The sequence below is a fragment of the Scomber scombrus genome, chromosome 18, assembly GCF_963691925.1.
Source record: "Scomber scombrus chromosome 18, fScoSco1.1, whole genome shotgun sequence".
Classification (NCBI taxonomy): domain Eukaryota; kingdom Metazoa; phylum Chordata; class Actinopteri; order Scombriformes; family Scombridae; genus Scomber; species Scomber scombrus.
Genome location: NC_084987.1, coordinates 12,953,306 through 12,971,842, shown reverse-complemented (window position 1 = coordinate 12,971,842; position 18,537 = coordinate 12,953,306). Strand labels below are relative to the sequence as shown.

Sequence of the window (18,537 nt, the reverse complement as noted above, 5' to 3'; positions counted from 1 at the left end):
ATACCTGTCAGATTCAATGGAGAAATTATTGAATTATATTGTCTATAAACAACTGTGTTTGTACATTTCTTCAGACCTCAAGACCGCAGAATGTCTGTCAAAGCACTGATATGACTGGAGTGTTTGCCGAGGGCTCTCTTCTTGACCGCATAGACATGAAAGGGGAAATATTGTTTAAATTTTCAGTCAGAATTGCTATAGAAGAAGTGTGGTGCTTTCCAACAGAGGCTTGTTACATATCTTGGACGGCACGATATTGGTGTTTCACATTATTTGTCGTACTTGCCATGCTTTAAAGTGAATTTGCACTCTTTGAGTTGTCCGTTATTATTGTTGTAATTTATGTGACAATGTAACTTTACAGGATTTACAATAATACAGATTGTATGTTTTTATGTACATGACCAGGTTTCAGTTTCTGATCTGGCCAGCTATGCTTAATAATGCTTGATGTTAAAAATTGTATTTTCCTTAAATTATCCTGAAAATATATATTGATATGTATCTGTGAAATGTGTGTTGGTCACATTATTCTGTGTGGTTTGAGTGTAGTTAAAATATTTCAATTCATTTCTTGTGCCTCTGTATGTAGCTTGGCCACAATACACTCTATAATGAAAGCCCCATTACACCTTGACCACTAGATGGCACCATGTCCCTCTCAGTAACCAGTCTGGTAAAGGTTTGACCCTTGAACAACATTTATATGGCTGCCACAATTAAAAAGCAGCTGACACTTAGGAAATCTCTCCCCTAGCACTGCTTGCAATAAACAAGCCATCTTTCTTCCCTCCAACAGAAGGTCCTCAAACCTGTGACTACTGAAGTACTGAGGTGACCAAGTATATTGATGACAAATAAATTTCATGTACATACTTATGAATGCTATCACTTGAAATTAGTATTGTGATTCAGAGTAATGCTATGTTTGCACTCCAGCACACTGGACCATCCCTAAATGAACAGTGATGGGAATTTAAATGTTAGGGCAGCAGACCAACAACTGAGTTAAAACATTTATTCTTTGTAGTTAAAATATGAAAAGAAAAAAGGTTACACATTTAATACATAATGGATCATGAATACTACATGCTCAAAAACAAATCTGGCTAAGAGATTAAGTATACTTCAAAGAGACTGGCGACTGAGTGCATGCGGTAGAAGATTCCAAAAGGAAGTCCGATATTCACAATAGCAGCCCACATTGTGAATTTGTAGAATTGGATCTCGATGGAGTGATCAAACTGGGGACGAGCGCCAAATGCAGGCATGATCCACAACTGTCAATACAAAAATATGTGAATGAGTGGGACACATTTCCAGAAGACAGCATAACACTACATGGAACAGTTACCGTTAATCAGACATTTTAAAAAAACAAAACAAAAACTTACAATGATGTTTGCTAGCAGCAGAAAGGCACAGACTTCCTTCAGCACTCTTCTCTTCAAGCTTAGCTTATGAGAACTTGAAGTAAGGATGTAGATTGATTTATTCCTTTCTACAACAGGATTCATCTCTGCATGCTCTTGAAAAGCATGGGCATTTGTGTGCAGAGCTGCTTCCTGCATCACATGGAAGGGCTCCCGGTGTAGGCCTTCAATGATGAAATAGTTCTGTAGTCCTAGCTGGAGCACTGTCAGGATAGCCCACGACAGGTTGAGGGCATTAAGATAGCCTCTGGCTCCTGTTGCTACCACAGCCACAATAGTGAAATAGCTGATGATGAACTGTCCCATTGAGGCTCCCACCAGCAGCCCCACATCCAGGCTGCGTGTTGGGTTTTTCTCTGACACGTGCTCCCTGTGGTCTAGCCTGTAGATGATACAGCCGATGATAGTGGAGAGGGACATCATGCTCACTATTACTATATTCATGATAAAATGAATCAGCAGTGCCTTGTTTGTCTTCTCCTCCCCCTCTTTTAGTATGTATATCTCATACACTATAAATGTTACAAGTCCTGCCACCACTAGGAGTATTCCTGTGAGAGGGCCCAAACACACATCTTTTGGATGGAATTTAACATTGTGGTGGCTATGATCCTCTACAAGTCGGCCGACATTTTTCCACATGACGTAGGCCATAGCAGCTGCAAAAAGGCTGTATTCTATGTTAAAGGGGTACAGGTAGTAGAAGGCCTCTTTGAAGGTGCCACATGCTGAGTGACTACATTTACACTTCTTGTCACCGTAGCTGGCTGAAATGGAAAGATCAGCAATTCTGAGTTTTATTCTTAACCAGTGATCAAATGATTGATTCCATTTTTAATTTTTTTTTTTTTTTTTTTTTTTAAACATTAGATACCTCTGTACATCTTATGTGAAACACTGACATTCAGATCAGGAATCTCAGTTTGATGAATAGATTCCTCAGTAACAGCTGCCATCCATACTACCAGGTTTGTTGAAAGTGTAAGAGTGAGTCCACACCTGAAAGAATGAAAACAATTAATGTCCTGTAAAAATTAAAAGGACATTCTAGTGAGGGAAAATTGTCTGCAGTAAAGAAAATAATTTATCTACCGAGTGAAATTTGTGTGAAGCTGCACACAGTCCTTTGCATGAATCCACAGGAAATAGGTCTAACAACAAAACATGTTTTGTTAAGTTTTCATCAAGTCATCTCAATTATATTCTTGTAATGTATAACCACAGTGTTCTTAAAATGCATCAACCTGGATTAACAAAAAAACAGCTTGCACGACAGGGAAAGCAACTTTAACAGCAGAGTCACAGTGAAGGTAGCCCACATAAGTGGCAATCTTGAAGATGTCCATGAGGAAACTGAGCAGGCCGAACAGCAAAAGTCCAGCTGCAACATAAACATTTAAGTGATTAAGCCTTGAGATGAGATATCTAAATTCAAAGGCTTTTAATATCAAAAGGACTGTAAAATAGTTCTCACCTCTGAGCCATACAGGCCCTGCATGGCTGTCTTTGAACAAGACTGCTTGATCTTTCCGGAAAGTGAACACTGTGTAAAACAGCATCCATAACATAGTGAGGAGGAGGAGAACGATGACGAAGATTTGCCTGTGCACAGCAGTAATGGCCACACTGTTGAAGGCACTGCCGCTGACCAGGGCACAGCCCAGGATCAGGATGTTAATGCAGATGATGCCGGACAAGAGCCATCCACCACCGTGATGGGCTCGCTCCATCACAGCCTCCACATGGTGCACACCCGCTCTCACATCCTCAACAATGGACAGGTGGGAAGGACTAGTCAGGTGCTGGATGTTATCCATCTGTGCTGCTGTTTCAATGTTGGACGGATGGGCCTCCTGAACATCATTGAGTGTTTTTCTAGGAACACAAGTGTTGAAAGTGTAGGCTTCTCAGAACACAGCAATAAACACCATTGACTGTACAACATTCTTGTAAACTCACACTGAAATATTACAGGCCTAGATAGGCTTTCAAAATGTACAGTAGGGCACCAGAATCTAGAACTTTATTTTTCTGTGAGCTTCATATAATTTAAATTTCACCGAAACCTTTCTGTATAGGGGCCTTGTGGGCAAAGTGTCAGCCATCATAGTAGCTGGATAGTAGCTGTAAAAAAACTAAAAAAACAACCTCAATCTTAAACTGTGAATATTACCTTGTGAAGAGTTTGTCGCAGGTCCGGAACATCTGTTGGGCTACAGTTTTCATGATGTCCCTTTGACCAAATGCAGATTATAACAACAGATGAGACAGAGGCTACTTAATGATACTTCAGCCACTTCATAACATGTCAAATTTGGAATAACATTACGAAGATTAAAACAAAGAAAGAAAGATAACTAAAACCAGAAATAAATTAACACCCCCCGCCTTTTCTCTCTCTGCGGGATAGATAAAGCAGAGAGCGCGCCCGACATGAGGTGAAGTAATGACGAAACACAGGTGCATTCAGTTTCAGCTGATTAATTAGCCTATTGTTGTTTCTCGTATCTCCTCCACTCCTGTACGTTTTTAGTTTCGATGGTCGCTTCTTTGTCAATTCCCATTTGGCCTCGTGTACCAGTGTTATTCCATTTAAACAGCACCTTTGAAATCAGGTTAGGCGAGACACTGCCTCAGGGGGAACTCTGATTTAATGACTGTGTGTTTATTATTTAAAAAGCCTTACCCTGGTATCTGCCCCAATATGCGGGTTCATTTAATTATTTGGACATCGTTTTCGAGTAAAACCCTGTGACCTGAGGCATACAAATCCAATACATTACAAATATAACAATGTCGCTTCCAAATTATATGCAACCGTTTCTGAGACAATCAATGTGCAAATGCATTAAGGACATGAAGTAAATCCTACAAAGAGGAGTTTTCATGTCTAGCTGCACATTTAGAGCTGTTACACTTTTTGTAGCTTATTGTGATATCGAGGTTAAACTACAGAATACAGAATTATGATTCTGACTGAGTGCTTTGGGGTCCTAATTGAAATTTCAGAGTTGTTTAAAGTATTTGGATTTTGTATTAATTTTAGTAGGTTAGTGGCTTGAATATTATAGTTACCTCCGTGAAAAACATACACACACAAAATGTTAATTAAAATGGTATCCTGCAGTTCATACTATTTGAACTTGGTTAGTTTTGCAATGGGGATAAAGGAAAGATAGGAGAATATCCACATCTGGGTAACCACTAAACTGTAGAAAAAAATCTGTGTTCAAGGTGTTCTGATGATGCTCAGATAGACAAAGTTAAAAAAAAAAAGAAAAAAAAAGAAAAAAAAAATCACAAAATGATAGAACATGTCATCTTAAACCAGGTCTATATTACTGCAGGAAATGTCAATCTTTTACAGATCACCTGCTTAAACAGGTTGATGTAGTTCAGAGGCTCATCAACTTTCCTGTTTACTCATGTGCACTCATGTGTTAGTCACAAGGTTGGAAACAAAGGTCACTTAATGCTCTCTTAGTCTGTCACAAATGTCCAAGATGCTGAAAACACTGGACGTGCTCCTTCTCCTCTGTCTTGTTGGGGCAGTGAATGCTCTGTACAAACAGTGGATTCCTGATACTAAGTATGAGAATAAGACCAACTGGGACAAAGGCGCCGTTCCTTGTGGCAATGACATAGTTCAGTTTTCAGCCCAGAGGAAAGTGTCTGTGTTTGTGGAGACCACACATGCCGTGCAGGAGATGAGGATCCCAGTTGATGGAGAGCTCATCCTGAATTCAGGAGCTGGATTTTATGTTGTTGCAGGACAAGACCCGGACTGTGGAGCAGGTGTTACTACCAAGTTCAAAACCTCAGAGTCTCTGCAATGGTTTAACCCAGCCCTTTGGCAGGCAGCTGAAACTCTGGATGACATGCAGCAGGGAAAATTTCTGTTCTCAGTCCATGAGGAGAGTGTCCCTTGCCAGTATGATGATGTGGTTTTTAAGGCCCTCTCCTCCTTTAGAGTGGACACCAGCTCCAGCCTGCCAAGCATCCCTGTCAAATCTGTGTCTGTATTGGGGAAGACGTTTGACAGCAAATCTGACTTCATGCAGTATCTTAGCTCACACACAGGCCAACTTCAGTTTCACGGATCCTCTACAGTCACTGTCGGGAACTCTGGCTGCGTGGATCCATCTGGCTGTGACTGCGGGAATTCTGTCAACAATCAGAAGATCTGTGCCACTGTCACTTGTACCTCTCTGAGCTGTAAGAAGCCTCTGAGCCCTTTAGGACACTGCTGTGAAGTGTGTGGTGCCATTGTCACAATCCGTTATGCCTCCAATTTCAACCTGCAGACTTACAGACGACGAATCCAGCACCTCTTTCTTGTTATGCCACAATACAAGTCCATTCAGCTGGGGATGTCTAAAGTCTTAAAATCACAGCGGTTGATGGGGATCATCCCTTTTGGCTCCTCAGCTGAGATCCAGGTAGTTATCCTGGATGAGGAGAAGGGCACACAGTCAGAGGCTCTGGCCTGGGACATAGTGAAGGATGCCCGTTCTCATGGGGCTAATCTGGGAATCGTTGAAGCTGAATTTCAAGCCTCAACTGGGAGCAGTAGTGATCAGCTTGGAAGCAGTGCTGGAATGGTGGTTGGAGTTGTGTTTGGAGTTTTAATTATGATTACATTCATTATTGTTGTGGTTGTCCTAATTCGTAAGGGGGTTGTTAAGATGCCACCAATGCCTTCACTGCCTTCTCTGAGCATCTTGAGAAACAACAATGATACTGGTGACCTTGGTGGGCCTCTTGATCGTGGCTATGATAATCCCATGTTTGACAAGCCCGTCATGCTGCCTGAAGCTCCTAGTCTGTACGGGACTGAAATTAATACATCTATCTCCCTGACTCAGACAGGTGTGCACTTTGTAAATCCAGTTTATGACGAGAATGAAACAGATTTTACTGCCTGAAATTGACTGCATTGAACTTTAGGTATGTAAATGATTTCCAAATGTACGTTTTTTATTAATGTGATTATTTTACAATCAGCCCATAGATAATGAATGCTCTTATAGATTTAAAATAGTTTAAATATGCAAATAAAATCATAAAATTGGTACCACACACTGAAGCATTTAATTACCAAATTAACTTGTAAGATAAATAAAGGAATTGTTGGCAGGCAGCTGTGTACCTTCTCCTCATTCATATCACATGCAAAAATGATAAACCTGCAGTAAATTCCTGACACACCAACTGCTGAACAGGTTTTTCTATGCTCATGTTGTATAGTTACCACAGAATGGTAGTAAATGTAACCTTTTATGACACGTATGTGAAAAAAATGTCCCTTGCCATGTAACCTCAATAAACATTTATGATACAGTATTTTTTTCTTTAGTGAGCTTGCACTGAAGGCAGCTGCAATTTTGTGCAGTGTCACAGGTAAACATGGGAAGAGGCTTCATTTTATATGAACCAGAGAGACTACATTGTCCTTCTTTGACAGCCAGGCAGTAACATACAAGGGCTCTATGAAATCACCCCTGTACTTGTGGAGCAGCCTCATGGGACCAGTTACATCATAGAAAGACACGGAGCCTCGTTGAAAGTCAACATATAAGCCAATTTTTGTGATATCAGAGGCTTCAAAAAGTGTCTCCACACCAGCATGCCAGACGGAGAAACCTCGGCTGCTCCTCCCTATGCACCAAGAAAAGTCATTCCCGGTGATGCAGCTGGCACTTTCCTCTCCCTTACGATCAATGCTCTTGTATGTGACTCCTACATGTGCGCCTTCCCCACTAAGCTCAACTTCAATGTAGTGCCTCCCCAGGTAAAGGCTCTCTGAAGTCATTGCCTGGCGCCAATACTCAAAGCGATCAGGGTGGTTTGGGTAGCTGTGCTGCCAGGGGCTGGTGTTGATCAGCTTTCTGTTGTCCTCTTTTACACGTAGAAAATGATGAGTGGTGTCTGGGTCAAAGGTCAAAGTCCTTGTATCTGCCGTACAGGGGAAACACAATTCAAGAAATCAATAAAACCTCATTTTTGTTGCACCTTTTGAACAGGATAGTGCGATTTAAAGGGCTTTACTGTTGAATGACAACTGGGTGTTTAAATGAACAGATTAAATGAAAATAACATATATTGCATGCATACTGAAAAGACGTGATTTACATTTTAAAAAGTCCTCTGGGGTCTCAGGATCAGGCAGCGAAGAATGGTCTGGCATCTGGGATTTAGTACCTAGATTATCATTAAATAGAGAGGATATTCTTCTGTATTTTGGTAAAACACAATGATTTGAGAGGTTTAAAAAAGTATGTAGATGAAGAAAGGAGCAAAAATATATATTGTATGATATACACTCACCACTTCTGCAAATCCCACTCAGTTTTTCCCTGTAGCATGAGAGAATCAAGTCACACAGCTCCTGGGTAGCATCAGTCACTACTTGAACATAAGAGGTCAGATGGTCCATGCGGTTGATATACACACTTGGCAAACACACATCTGCCTCTGCTTTCCTCCACTCTGAGTACTCCTACAACAAGCAAAACAAAATTGTATAATGATGTGAAGTGAAGCGATTAAATAACACACAACTCCTTTCCCATGTTCAAGAAATTTTCCTTGTGAGATTACTAAAATGCTGAAAGGCCTGCTCTGTGTATACTATCAACAACACACAGACGTCCAAAATAAAGTCTTTGTCTCAGAGAACATCCTGTGCTAATCCCATATCACGAGATAGTTTACTGAAACAAGTTCACACTGATTGGCATACATTATAATGTCGCAACTTATTTATCATCATTTTAAATATTTTTTACCTGCAGAAAGTTGACATCAGACTTGTGCCTGCACAGCTTGTTTATTTGGGCCAGAGTCTTTGCCAGCTCTGTATTCCTCTGCTCCAGATGTGCCTGTATGCCCTCTGCCTGTCTGAGAGCCTGTCTCTGCTCACCCTCCAGCACCTCCACCACCCCTTTCTTTGCCTCTTCCACGGCTGTCTGCAGTCTAGTGAACTGCTGTTCAACAATGACACAAACTTCCTGCACTGAAGACTGAAGACCCAGAGAGAAAGGAGAAAAATGGAAGGGTGGAAAATAAAATCAGAATGATACACTTAAACCAAATCATTGAGCATTGTATTAATTCAGAGAAAACTGGTTATTGGTTGGTATTTTTCCATGTAACATACCTTAATTAAGTCATTGTTGCTCTGCAGTTTTCCAATTGCTTTCTCAGTTTCTAAGGTACCCTGACTGATCTCTACTTGCGTTTTCTCCAGTTCAGTCTACAAACAATTATCACAAACACAACTGCTACAGATGCTGCATGAGGATTTCAAATAAGACAAACAACAAATACAAGGCTATCCAACTAATAAATTATGTTGTATTTTAAAGCTCAAATATACAGCTAAAATAGCAATTCATTTCACAATATCAGATGCTCTGTGTTGAATAAAAACTGTGTGTTGTGCAAAGACCTCAATCTGAGTGCGTGCCTCCTCCACAGTTGCTGTTGTGTGACCTTTATGCTCCTGGCTTTCGCAGTCCAGACACACACAGCAGCCATCCATCAGACAGAAGCGTTCAAGGGGAAGTTGATGAACCTCACAAGCCCGACTGTCGATGTCGTGGAGGGGGTCCACCAGTCGATGGTTTTGAAACTTGGCGTTCTCCAGATGAGGTCTGAGATGAGCCTCGCAGTAGGAAACCAGACAGGTCAGGCATGATTTTAGGGCCTTACTGGGGCTATCCATGCAGGAGTCACATAATACATCTTGTGGGAGCAGTGTGTCCGAGGCTTGGCTGGTGGGATCCCTCGGCTCCTCCTTTACATTCAAGTTCTCTTCTTGGCTATTGCTTATAGTCTCCATGTTTGAGACATACTGTAGTTTCTGTCCAGTCAGGATGATTCTTAATCCTTGTTCTGTTCTCCTAGTCAACTTAAACTTGAACCAGCTAGGTTTCGTATTAGACTGTAACAAGGCCTAAACTGCTGCTTTATCCGGTCTTTTCTCTGATCCGATCCAAAGTGCAGAAGGAAATAATTGAAAGCTACCGTTGTGCAACTACTAAAAGGATGCAACAATTAGACACATCACTGCTGCTACAGCTACATAGAAGCTATTTTGTACTCAGCCAGATGAAGTTTAGTCATTCCTCACTCCTCCCGTCTTCTCTTTTCTTGACTTGTATCCAAGCTCACTATGCTGAAGGCACATACCAAATTGCACAGATGAGGGGAGGAAATGACGAGTGTATTACGGCCCACCCAGGGAGGGGGATGGACATCCTCTTCTTCCTTTTGTCCTAGTTAACCTCTAGCTTGTTTACTTGCCTCAAACTTAATTTAACAATAACAGTGATAACAAAAAGTCTGGGACTGTCTGAGATAAGGCGAACGAATTAATACAACGAGGGTGTATATACTATATGGTTCGTGGATATTGCTGTAGCTTATTTAAAATAATTTTAGACCTCTGCTAAGAGTCTGACAGTGTTTCCTTTTGATAACAATGTTATCAATGTGAGAGGCATGGAGCTCCTGCACTTATCTAGAGAACAACTTCCTGACTTCATGTCATACAGTTTGGAGGGAACAATGATGCATGTCTTGTGTGTATGAGCAGCGTGTTAGGATTATCGCAATGGCTGAAGATGCCAAAACAAGTATTTTACACTCTCTTTGACACACACACACACACACACACACACACACACACACACACACACACACACACACACACACACACACACACACACACACACACACACACACAGACACCAAACAGGTTATGAATGTGACCGGATGTTTATTGACCTGTAAAAACTGAAAATAAAACATGACTACATACTACTGTACTAAAAGCTCATATTACAGTTATTTCATTGTGTGAGTAGCAACTCAATTAACACATTTACATTTGGTATACTGATGAATGAGGGGGGGGGGGGGGGGGGGGGGGGGTGCTTTAATGTCTGTTATTGTAGCATGCAGACCCCATTTCATGCCATTAAACTCTTGAAATCCATATGGTATATATGGCCCACTTTTTAAAAAGCACATTATATAATGCATTCTGCTTAACTTCTATCTAGGCCACTCCGTGGATGAAATATAGTAAATAAAGTGCAGTTAGGAGAACAAAGTATAATGATACAGCAGTGAAGTAGTATATATTAATAAATGATATCAGTACTTTTATTAGAATCCACTTAAAATATTAAAAAGTTAAGATATTAAATACTTGCACGTGCAGATGTACATGACGGAAATAAAACAATAATAACATTTAAAAAACTGTTGGAAGACTTTCACAATGTTAAGAATGACATGAATTATATAGACAGGTTTATAAACCTCCCAGTGTATTAACTACCACATATTACATATTACTATGTGTTGTGTTTTATAAAATGACCTATATCTTTCACACAGTTTACAATAGTAAATCAGAAGAGTAATCTCAACAAGTAATTGGCCTGCATTGGCAGTGAGCCACACATAGACTAACATGGCTTCCTGTATGTAAACAATGAAATTTGAGAAATCTTGAGAAAATGCAGAAACTTTTGCTATTGAGCAGAACTGTCATGTCAAAATATTTATGACAAAATACATTTTTAAGCAAATGCACAGGCACAAGCAACACAGGCACATGATGTGGTAGGATTTACCCCATGGGGGCAAACATGTTCAGGGGAAACATACCCCATAATCAACTCTCTGTCTGCCACATGGCATACAATGACACTGCAACTCTGCACCCTGACAATTGTCATTCAAGTTCTTAAATCATGCAGTTTAGAGGGCTCCTTCAGATATTTTCAGTGAGTCCAACAAGACTCATGTTTTGAATTTAGCTCATAGCTCTTCTTGTTCGACATAATCAATTTGACAGTGTCCTTTCTGCTTTGTTACCACTGAGTTGCCAGGAGAGGTAAATCATTTAGTCCTCTTTGTCCATACGTGACATTCACTCCACAATGCTCCACTGACCTTTAAGGCGGGGTGAGCTCACAGCGAGAGGATCATCTACAACAAATTGCATTATCTGCAGGACAGAATGAAGACAGATTTCTTTTCACAAAACATTTTCTCAGTGGCTAGATTTCAATAACTAGAAGCAGTGCAGTCCATTAATATTTGGACAACTACATATTTTATGTTTTGGCTCTGCTCCAGCACATGTAATGAAACAATAAATATGAATTAGCTTAAAGGTTATTTAGAGGATATACTCAAAGTACAGTACCCAAGACTATTTTTATATAAAGTCCCAGAGTTTTAGCACAATGATAGTTAATATGTAGAACAGGAAACCAGGTGTTGATTAAAGAACAGTGGAATGTTCTTGACTGGAAAATGTAGTCACCTGACCTCAATCCAATTGATTGAAGAACAGTGGAATGTTCTTGACTGGAAAATGTAGTCAACTGACCTCAATCCAACCCAAGATGGCTACACAGGTTTTATGAGGAATTTTGTTTAACAGGAAATTCCAAAGAGTACCTTTAAATGTGGTGTTGTTGTTAAAGTCATTTAAAATTACAATTACTCTTATCTCTGATAATTGGGAGGTTGTGTGAAAAGCCCCACAATCTCCATCTGATGTGAGCGTAAACATACACACAGCTGATAGTTTTATAGCATATCCTCATTGCTTCATTTATAATCCATTGTGCTGTACAAACACAAGATAACAAACAATACGTAAATATGTAAATACTTCCTTACTACTCTGTATAACTTGATATCCCTTAAAAAAATGTTGAACTCACAGTTCTGTGTCCTCAATGCAGTCTGGGTCCTCTATGGTCTCCAACCGTCTCTTACAGGCATCTAAGATCTTCTTCCTTGGCCCTAAGGGGATGTGGATGCTCTTAAGGTCATGGTCTGAGCACAGCAACAGAGCTTCAAGGTCGATCTTCTCCCGCCTAAAGATGGAGAAAAACTCACTCATGCTCTGTGAAGCCAGGAAGACCTCCAGATGGCTTGTGTCAGGCTCATCATCATCATCCAGCCCTAACTCAACCTCTTCCCAAGGCAGCTCCTCCACGTTCCTCTCCTGTAGGCTATGCGCACTGCCGATGCTGTCTTCATCTAGACTCGGGTATTGCTGCAGCCGACTGCGTAATCGCACAGTATTGCCTGACTGGTTTACACTGGCCCCTTCTTGATCTCCTAGGTCAAACATTCCCCCACTCACGTAGTTCCTCCTGAAGACCATGGTGCCCAGGCCGGGCCGGTTAAACAGGGAATCATGTCCTGAGTCAGTGCTGATCTCAGAGTAGTCCACATCAGGCCCATGAAGGTCAGGCTCACTCATGGCACGTGAAATGGCATCGTTGTTGTCTCTGGGGAACATGTCACGAATGTTTCGGCGGCCGCGGTCCTTTGGGTTGATGTAGGTTCCCTGTTTGACAAACATAACATCATTGCCCAGCTGCAGTCCAGAGAGGGAGCGCACACTCTTTCTTCCATCCTCATAGATTTTAAAGGTCCCATCTCCTTGTTTTCTCTTGTCCAGCTTCTTCTGGATCTTTGTCTTCCCTCGGTTTGTGGCATGGAGAGTAGCCTAACAGAGAAGCGATAATACAGTAATCAGTCACATCCTGTGAAAAGATGAGATTTCAAAGGAACAAACAAGTGTTTTTGAATATTTTAACAAAAAAAAGATCTCTGCCGATCAGTTAAAAAAGTTTTGATGAAGTCATGTTTTGACATTTTCACATAGTGTGGTATAAAAAGTCATATATATATATATGCAATTAAGAGCAAGGATTGATCTGAAATATTTTTTATACAGCTGGTGCTCTAATCGAAATGAAATATGTAAAAATGCAAAATAACAGTCCTGACCTGAGAATATGGCACACTGACGGAGGCTGCACTTAAGTTGTGCAGCTTGTGGCTAAGAGAGCTGCTGGTGTAGCTAGAAAAGCTCATGACATCTGACGCAGAAGCCTCAGAAGCATCCTTATGAAACTTCCTCTCCATGCGCCTGTGGTGCTTTTTCTGCATCTTCAGGCACTCTTTGATTCTCCGCTCAGCTTCACGAAATGCCCGGTCCTTCAGCTTGCTGACCAGCTTGGGGTTCAGGCCTGTCTGCTTGGTAGCAATGGAATCTAGGTAGCGGACGCAATCCATATGATTTTTTGTGGCGGCCATGTCCAAGGGCGTGTGGTAGTCGTTGTCCAGGCACCATATGTTGGCACCGAAGGACACCAGAAAGAAAAGGCAGTTGAGGTGACCGTTGGCGGCAGCCAGGTGGAGTGGCGTGTTCCCCCATATGTCACACTTGTCAGGGTTCCCTCTGTGGAAGAAAGTAATTTCGAAGAGTAAAGTAATCTCTAAAAAATTAACAGATTGTTTCATCCCTGTTCAGACTGATTATGGATACATCCTTTATATCTGCTGGTTGGAAGACGCATGAGCAAGCATATGATTTTTGGGTGATGTTTTCAGCACTGACCTGCCATCCGTGGATTGTTAATGGGACCTATTTAATAATTTAAAGTTTATACAACACAGAGCATATTCAGAAAATCAACCACATATCTCTTATACTACCTTTTAAAAATATGATGCTTTGATTAAAAGTACCATGCACAGGGAATTTATCATTATTACATGCCACTGTAACTAACATTTTAGGAGTATTCACCCGTAGCTGACAGACCACGACCTTAGGGTTACCTCTACGCATGCTGCACTGTTGCTGTCAGTCTGTAATATGACTACAGGCTTGCCAGGATCAGCACTAACCTCCCTGTATCGAGTTTCAGGGGAGGCCGAATGGGTTGCACCTGACTCAAAAAGCACAACTGTGCATAGCCGGATGATGTCATGCTGAATTCCTCAAGTCAAAATATTAGATATGCTTGGATGATATGGAGGACAGATGTTTATGGAGCTTATTGTATTAATATTATCTATTTCCCATTGTAGGCCCAGTGTGCAAATCTATGAAAGCTCATTTGTATAATCATTTACATTTCGAAAATGTTGTTCAAACTATTATTCCATCAGAAAACTTATGATAATCAATAATGTTCAAAGTAAAACAGGCTGTATTTATTGTTATACAACTTCTCTGTGGTTCTGGCAAATAAATATTGGTAATAACTAGGATTTTCTGCATTTTTTTGGTTTTGATTCCTCTGGAAAGTGGTACAACGCTTAGATTTAAATGTTACTAAACTGGCTATGTATTGTTTCGTCTCCATCCTCCAATGTAGCCACATATGGACTGCTGAATATTTGATGAGATGGAGGTGAAGCCACTGTCTAAGTACGGATGTATTATTGATGGATTTCGTTGTAAAGTTTTCACAGGGAATGTGTGTCAGATCTGCCAGACCAAACCTGGGCAGCGATTAGCAAAGAATCACTCTGATTTCAACCCCTAGCTCTTTTGTCAGGACAGGATTGAGTTTAGAGAGAAAAAAAGTTGTTTTTTAGGATCAAGCATCGCTTGAGTTGAAATATACAAGATGAGTGGATGTCATCAGTGTACGTGATGTACTGCATATGGCTAACAGCCAAGAAAGCCACAATAAAACATTGATCATACAAAGGAATTAAGCTGTCAACCCAGGACTGAAATAGTTGAAGATAACACGCCATAAATTGATGTGAAAAGATATAGTTATTAGGTGTGTTCAATTTTTATTTTAAGACGAAATATTTATAACTCTCTCAACTCAGATTATACAATATGCTTGTCACAGATAGGGACCATCTAACATGACAGCTTTATGTGTCATAATTCATGTCTCTGCCGGTAAAATGCTGACCACAGTGGTAATATGTCTGCTCACTTATCCCTCCCTTGTTCTTTATCACATTATGGGCTGTTTGCATCCACACTTCCTATGACAGCTTGATGTTACTGCAGGCCACCCAATGCAATATACTTGGCAACAACAACATCACTATGGCATCTTTCCCATGATATTGTCAAACAGCATTATATGTCTCTTCATATATATGTCTCAAGAGTCTGGTGCCTCTGCGAAAAAGTACAGCAGCTATTAATGTTTAATTTTAGTACCTCATGTCAATCAGAGAATGCTATTGATAGAATAATGATTTGTCATTGGCAGCTAAAAGCTTCCAGGGTCTTGTTTACACTTATTCCGTGGGAAATAGTGAATTTAGACTTTAGTATTATCATGCAGCACTGGCCATGAACCCTTTCTTGCTTAGTTGACTGAGCGTTATAAGAAAACTGGGACTATAAAAATAAATATAAACGTTTTCTTTATTCTGATGTTTTGCTTTTAAGTAAAACTTTTATGTGTGAGGTGAGAAGCCTTTTAGGAATTTCAGAGCATAATGGGACACACACTGATGACTCACTTTTACTGTGAGACTCTCCAAAGCTTAACTCAATTAAGCAGGTTCATAATGGGCCCTTTTTCCTGGTTGACAGGCAAACCAGGTCAGCCAGAAAAGATGAGAAATGGGCTGTTGTGTGCTTTCCTCAGGCCAAATGACCCTGAATTCCATTTGCACGCTGTGTTGAAGAAAAGCAAATAGTCATGCCACAATGCTGCCTTTTAAAATTATGGTATCCAGTTTATTTGATCAAACATCATCCTTTTGTCTGTGATGATGTCATAAAATTGTTAATTAAGTAACAATTATGCACCCTTTTACATAACAGCTCATGATGTCGGAGAGAGAAATAATTTATGTGCAATATATTTTTAAAGTCTGGGTAAACTTACATAGATGCTCTAGTAATTAGTTAGTTAGAACACAGGACTGCAATGCATTTAATGAACTGTGTATGCTACAGTAATGTCTCTAAAACTCATTGGTGCTCTTAGATGTTGTGCTACTTAAGTATATGATCAGTTAACCTTGAACACTGTCATCAGTTTTACACTCATTAGTCCTACGTGGCTTTGAAAATGGAAAACTATCTTTTGCTGTGATGTCCTGGTAATAATCAAGGTATATGACCTCCAGATGTTGACAAGGTTAGCTTCCTGTTATCAGGATTGGAATAGAGCCAATTAAAATCTTAGGAAAACATTAGGTTAATGTTTATTTCATCGCTTGGAATGCTTTAACTGTTAATTAAGCTCATAAAGCTTAAAGCCATCATAAAATGAAAGAAAATAAATCAAACCCTGTCCCCAACAAGGTGGATTTAGACCTGTTAGGTCTATTAGTGTTCTCCAATTGTAGAAACAGCTCTCAATCATCTTTAAAAATAGTGTCCAGTCCAACATGGGAATTTTTCAGAGCTGGACAAACAAGAAAATGCATTTCTGTAATTGTTTCATTCAATTATTTGCTTTAAAGTGCTCTTTTGGCCGGTAGCAAATCCTGAAGTTATTTGTGTTAGTGGAATGTCGGGCCCAGTTCTCTCCCCTGGGCATGTTAACTCAAATAATTGCAGAACCTTGTAAAATACAAAGGTATGCCTACATTTTTATGGCATTGATCAGCCATTCAAAAGCTCAGCTACACAAAAGCCTGCCTTTCGAGTACTGAAATATGATTTTATCCTTTGACGATCTGGTGTGCAAGATTACTGAAATAACAATCTTTAATTAAAGCCGCAAGCGGCGATGGCGGGCCCTCGCTCACCCATGCCACCGCGGGGTCTGAGGCATGGCAGGGCTGTGGCGTGAAGCAGAAAGTGAGAAAAAACCTGGAAGGAGGCCAAAAATGCGTCGCCACACGGACGCCATTACTCGTAGCTTCACAGTCTTCATAATGTAGCTTCACCAACTGGTTCTGAATGAAGTTGATGGGGCAAAGTATGTAATTTTAATGAATCTTAGTTAACTTCCTGTTACCACCGGGGGGCGCTATGAGTTACGTGGGAAGTTAATATATTGGGACGTTCAGGGCGGAGCCATCATCATGTCCAGCAAGTTTGAAGCTGATTGGATGAAGTATGTGGGCGTGAGAGCCACTCGTATGTACATGGCGAGCACGCCAAAGTTAGTTGAGCCCTGGCAGACACGCCCTTTGACCTATGGATGCGCAGAGCACAACTTCAGCTCAGCTAGGTCTGGAGATGTTGCATACCTAATTTGAACTTGATCGGGCGAACGCTGTGGGAGGAGTTCATTTTAGGCGGGAAAAATCAAAACCAAAATGGCCGACTTCCTGTTGGGTTGAGGTCATGAGGTCAAGAGGCTTCTTTGCATATGTGGGTATAATACATATGTGTACCGAATTTTGTGAGCATAGGACAAAGTTAGCAAAATTCCCTATGGGCATTTTTGGACTTTGTAGGGGGCGCTATTCCGCCATTCTGCGTCGACCATGTGCGACCACCCAAAAATATCGAATTTCGGATGAGGCCGGACGTCCGTGCAAAAGTATAAGCATTTTCGCATTTGGGAAAGGGGCGAAATTGGGGCACGAAATGTCGGAAGAATAATAATAATAATGATAATAATAATAATAATAATAATAATAATAATAATAATAATAATAATAATAATAATAAACATTACAATTTCAATATAGCATTTTTCCCCGGGGGTCTTCCATACCACCTGATTACTTGATTACTTGATTACTTTGGGGTCACTTGCACTTTGGGGTCACTTGCACGTTGGGGCATGAACGAATTTCAATAGGACTTTCGCCAGGCAACTTGTAGTCGCCGCTCGGGCCCTAATAATCTAATTTCCTGCCTCCCTAACTGACAAGGCAAAGCTACGGAATTGTTTGAAATAACAGGGAAAAGTGGCACGTCACCTTTGCTCTAAAAAATGATTCTAGGATCAGGATGAACACATTGGTGGCAGTCCATGCAGTAATTACGCACACGTCCTGATGGCTAACAAGCTTTATACCCACCCCCTCGCTACGATCAACCGCAGAGCCTCCAGGTTGCCGTGATAAGCAGCCCATAACGTCGGTGTCATGCCATCCTCATCCGGTGCGTTGAGATCCTTCCGAGTAGCCTCCTTCAGCAGGTCCAGGTAGCCGTCCCGGGCCGCCTTGTGGTACCTGTCATTCATGGTGCAGAATTAATCCACCATGCTCCTCCATTTCGTTTCATCAGCACCAGCATTATCATGCTCATACGGCGATGTGGTGGGGGTAGACCGGCTGAAGTGCCTATTTGTGTCCCACCAACCTGCTGAGCAGTACA

At 40.9% G+C, this 18,537-nt stretch overlaps 4 protein-coding genes across 4 annotated transcripts; 1 reads left to right on the top strand and 3 right to left on the bottom strand.

Moving 5' to 3' along the window:
* Nucleotides 1–1,109: 1,109 nt before the first annotated feature.
* On the bottom strand, nt 1,110–3,659 carry otop2 (otopetrin 2). The gene is made up of 7 exons (XM_062439283.1): nt 3,607–3,659; nt 2,908–3,308; nt 2,678–2,814; nt 2,526–2,584; nt 2,308–2,432; nt 1,395–2,200; nt 1,110–1,280 (listed from the first exon to the last, which is right to left on the bottom strand). The coding sequence occupies exons 1-7, from the start codon at nt 3,657–3,659 to the stop codon at nt 1,110–1,112; spliced, it is 1,752 nt and encodes a 583-aa protein (XP_062295267.1).
* Nucleotides 3,660–4,921: 1,262 nt separating this feature from the next.
* On the top strand, nt 4,922–6,418 carry amn (amnion associated transmembrane protein). Its single transcript, XM_062439058.1, has one exon. It carries the CDS (start codon nt 4,928–4,930, stop codon nt 6,356–6,358), a length of 1,431 nt encoding a protein of 476 aa, XP_062295042.1. The 5' UTR covers nt 4,922–4,927; the 3' UTR covers nt 6,359–6,418.
* Nucleotides 6,419–6,434: 16 nt separating this feature from the next.
* On the bottom strand, nt 6,435–9,544 carry LOC133999761 (E3 ubiquitin-protein ligase TRIM16-like). The gene is made up of 6 exons (XM_062439059.1): nt 8,884–9,544; nt 8,593–8,688; nt 8,222–8,455; nt 7,761–7,932; nt 7,566–7,634; nt 6,435–7,388 (listed from the first exon to the last, which is right to left on the bottom strand). Exons 1-6 carry the CDS (start codon nt 9,274–9,276, stop codon nt 6,853–6,855), a joined length of 1,500 nt encoding a protein of 499 aa, XP_062295043.1. The 5' UTR covers nt 9,277–9,544; the 3' UTR covers nt 6,435–6,852.
* Nucleotides 9,545–12,180: 2,636 nt separating this feature from the next.
* Nucleotides 12,181–18,403, bottom strand: ush1ga (Usher syndrome 1Ga (autosomal recessive)). Its single transcript, XM_062439262.1, has 3 exons — nt 18,240–18,403; nt 13,266–13,719; nt 12,181–12,981 (listed from the first exon to the last, which is right to left on the bottom strand). The coding sequence occupies exons 1-3, from the start codon at nt 18,401–18,403 to the stop codon at nt 12,181–12,183; spliced, it is 1,419 nt and encodes a 472-aa protein (XP_062295246.1).
* Between the last annotated feature and the right edge of the window lie 134 nt (nt 18,404–18,537).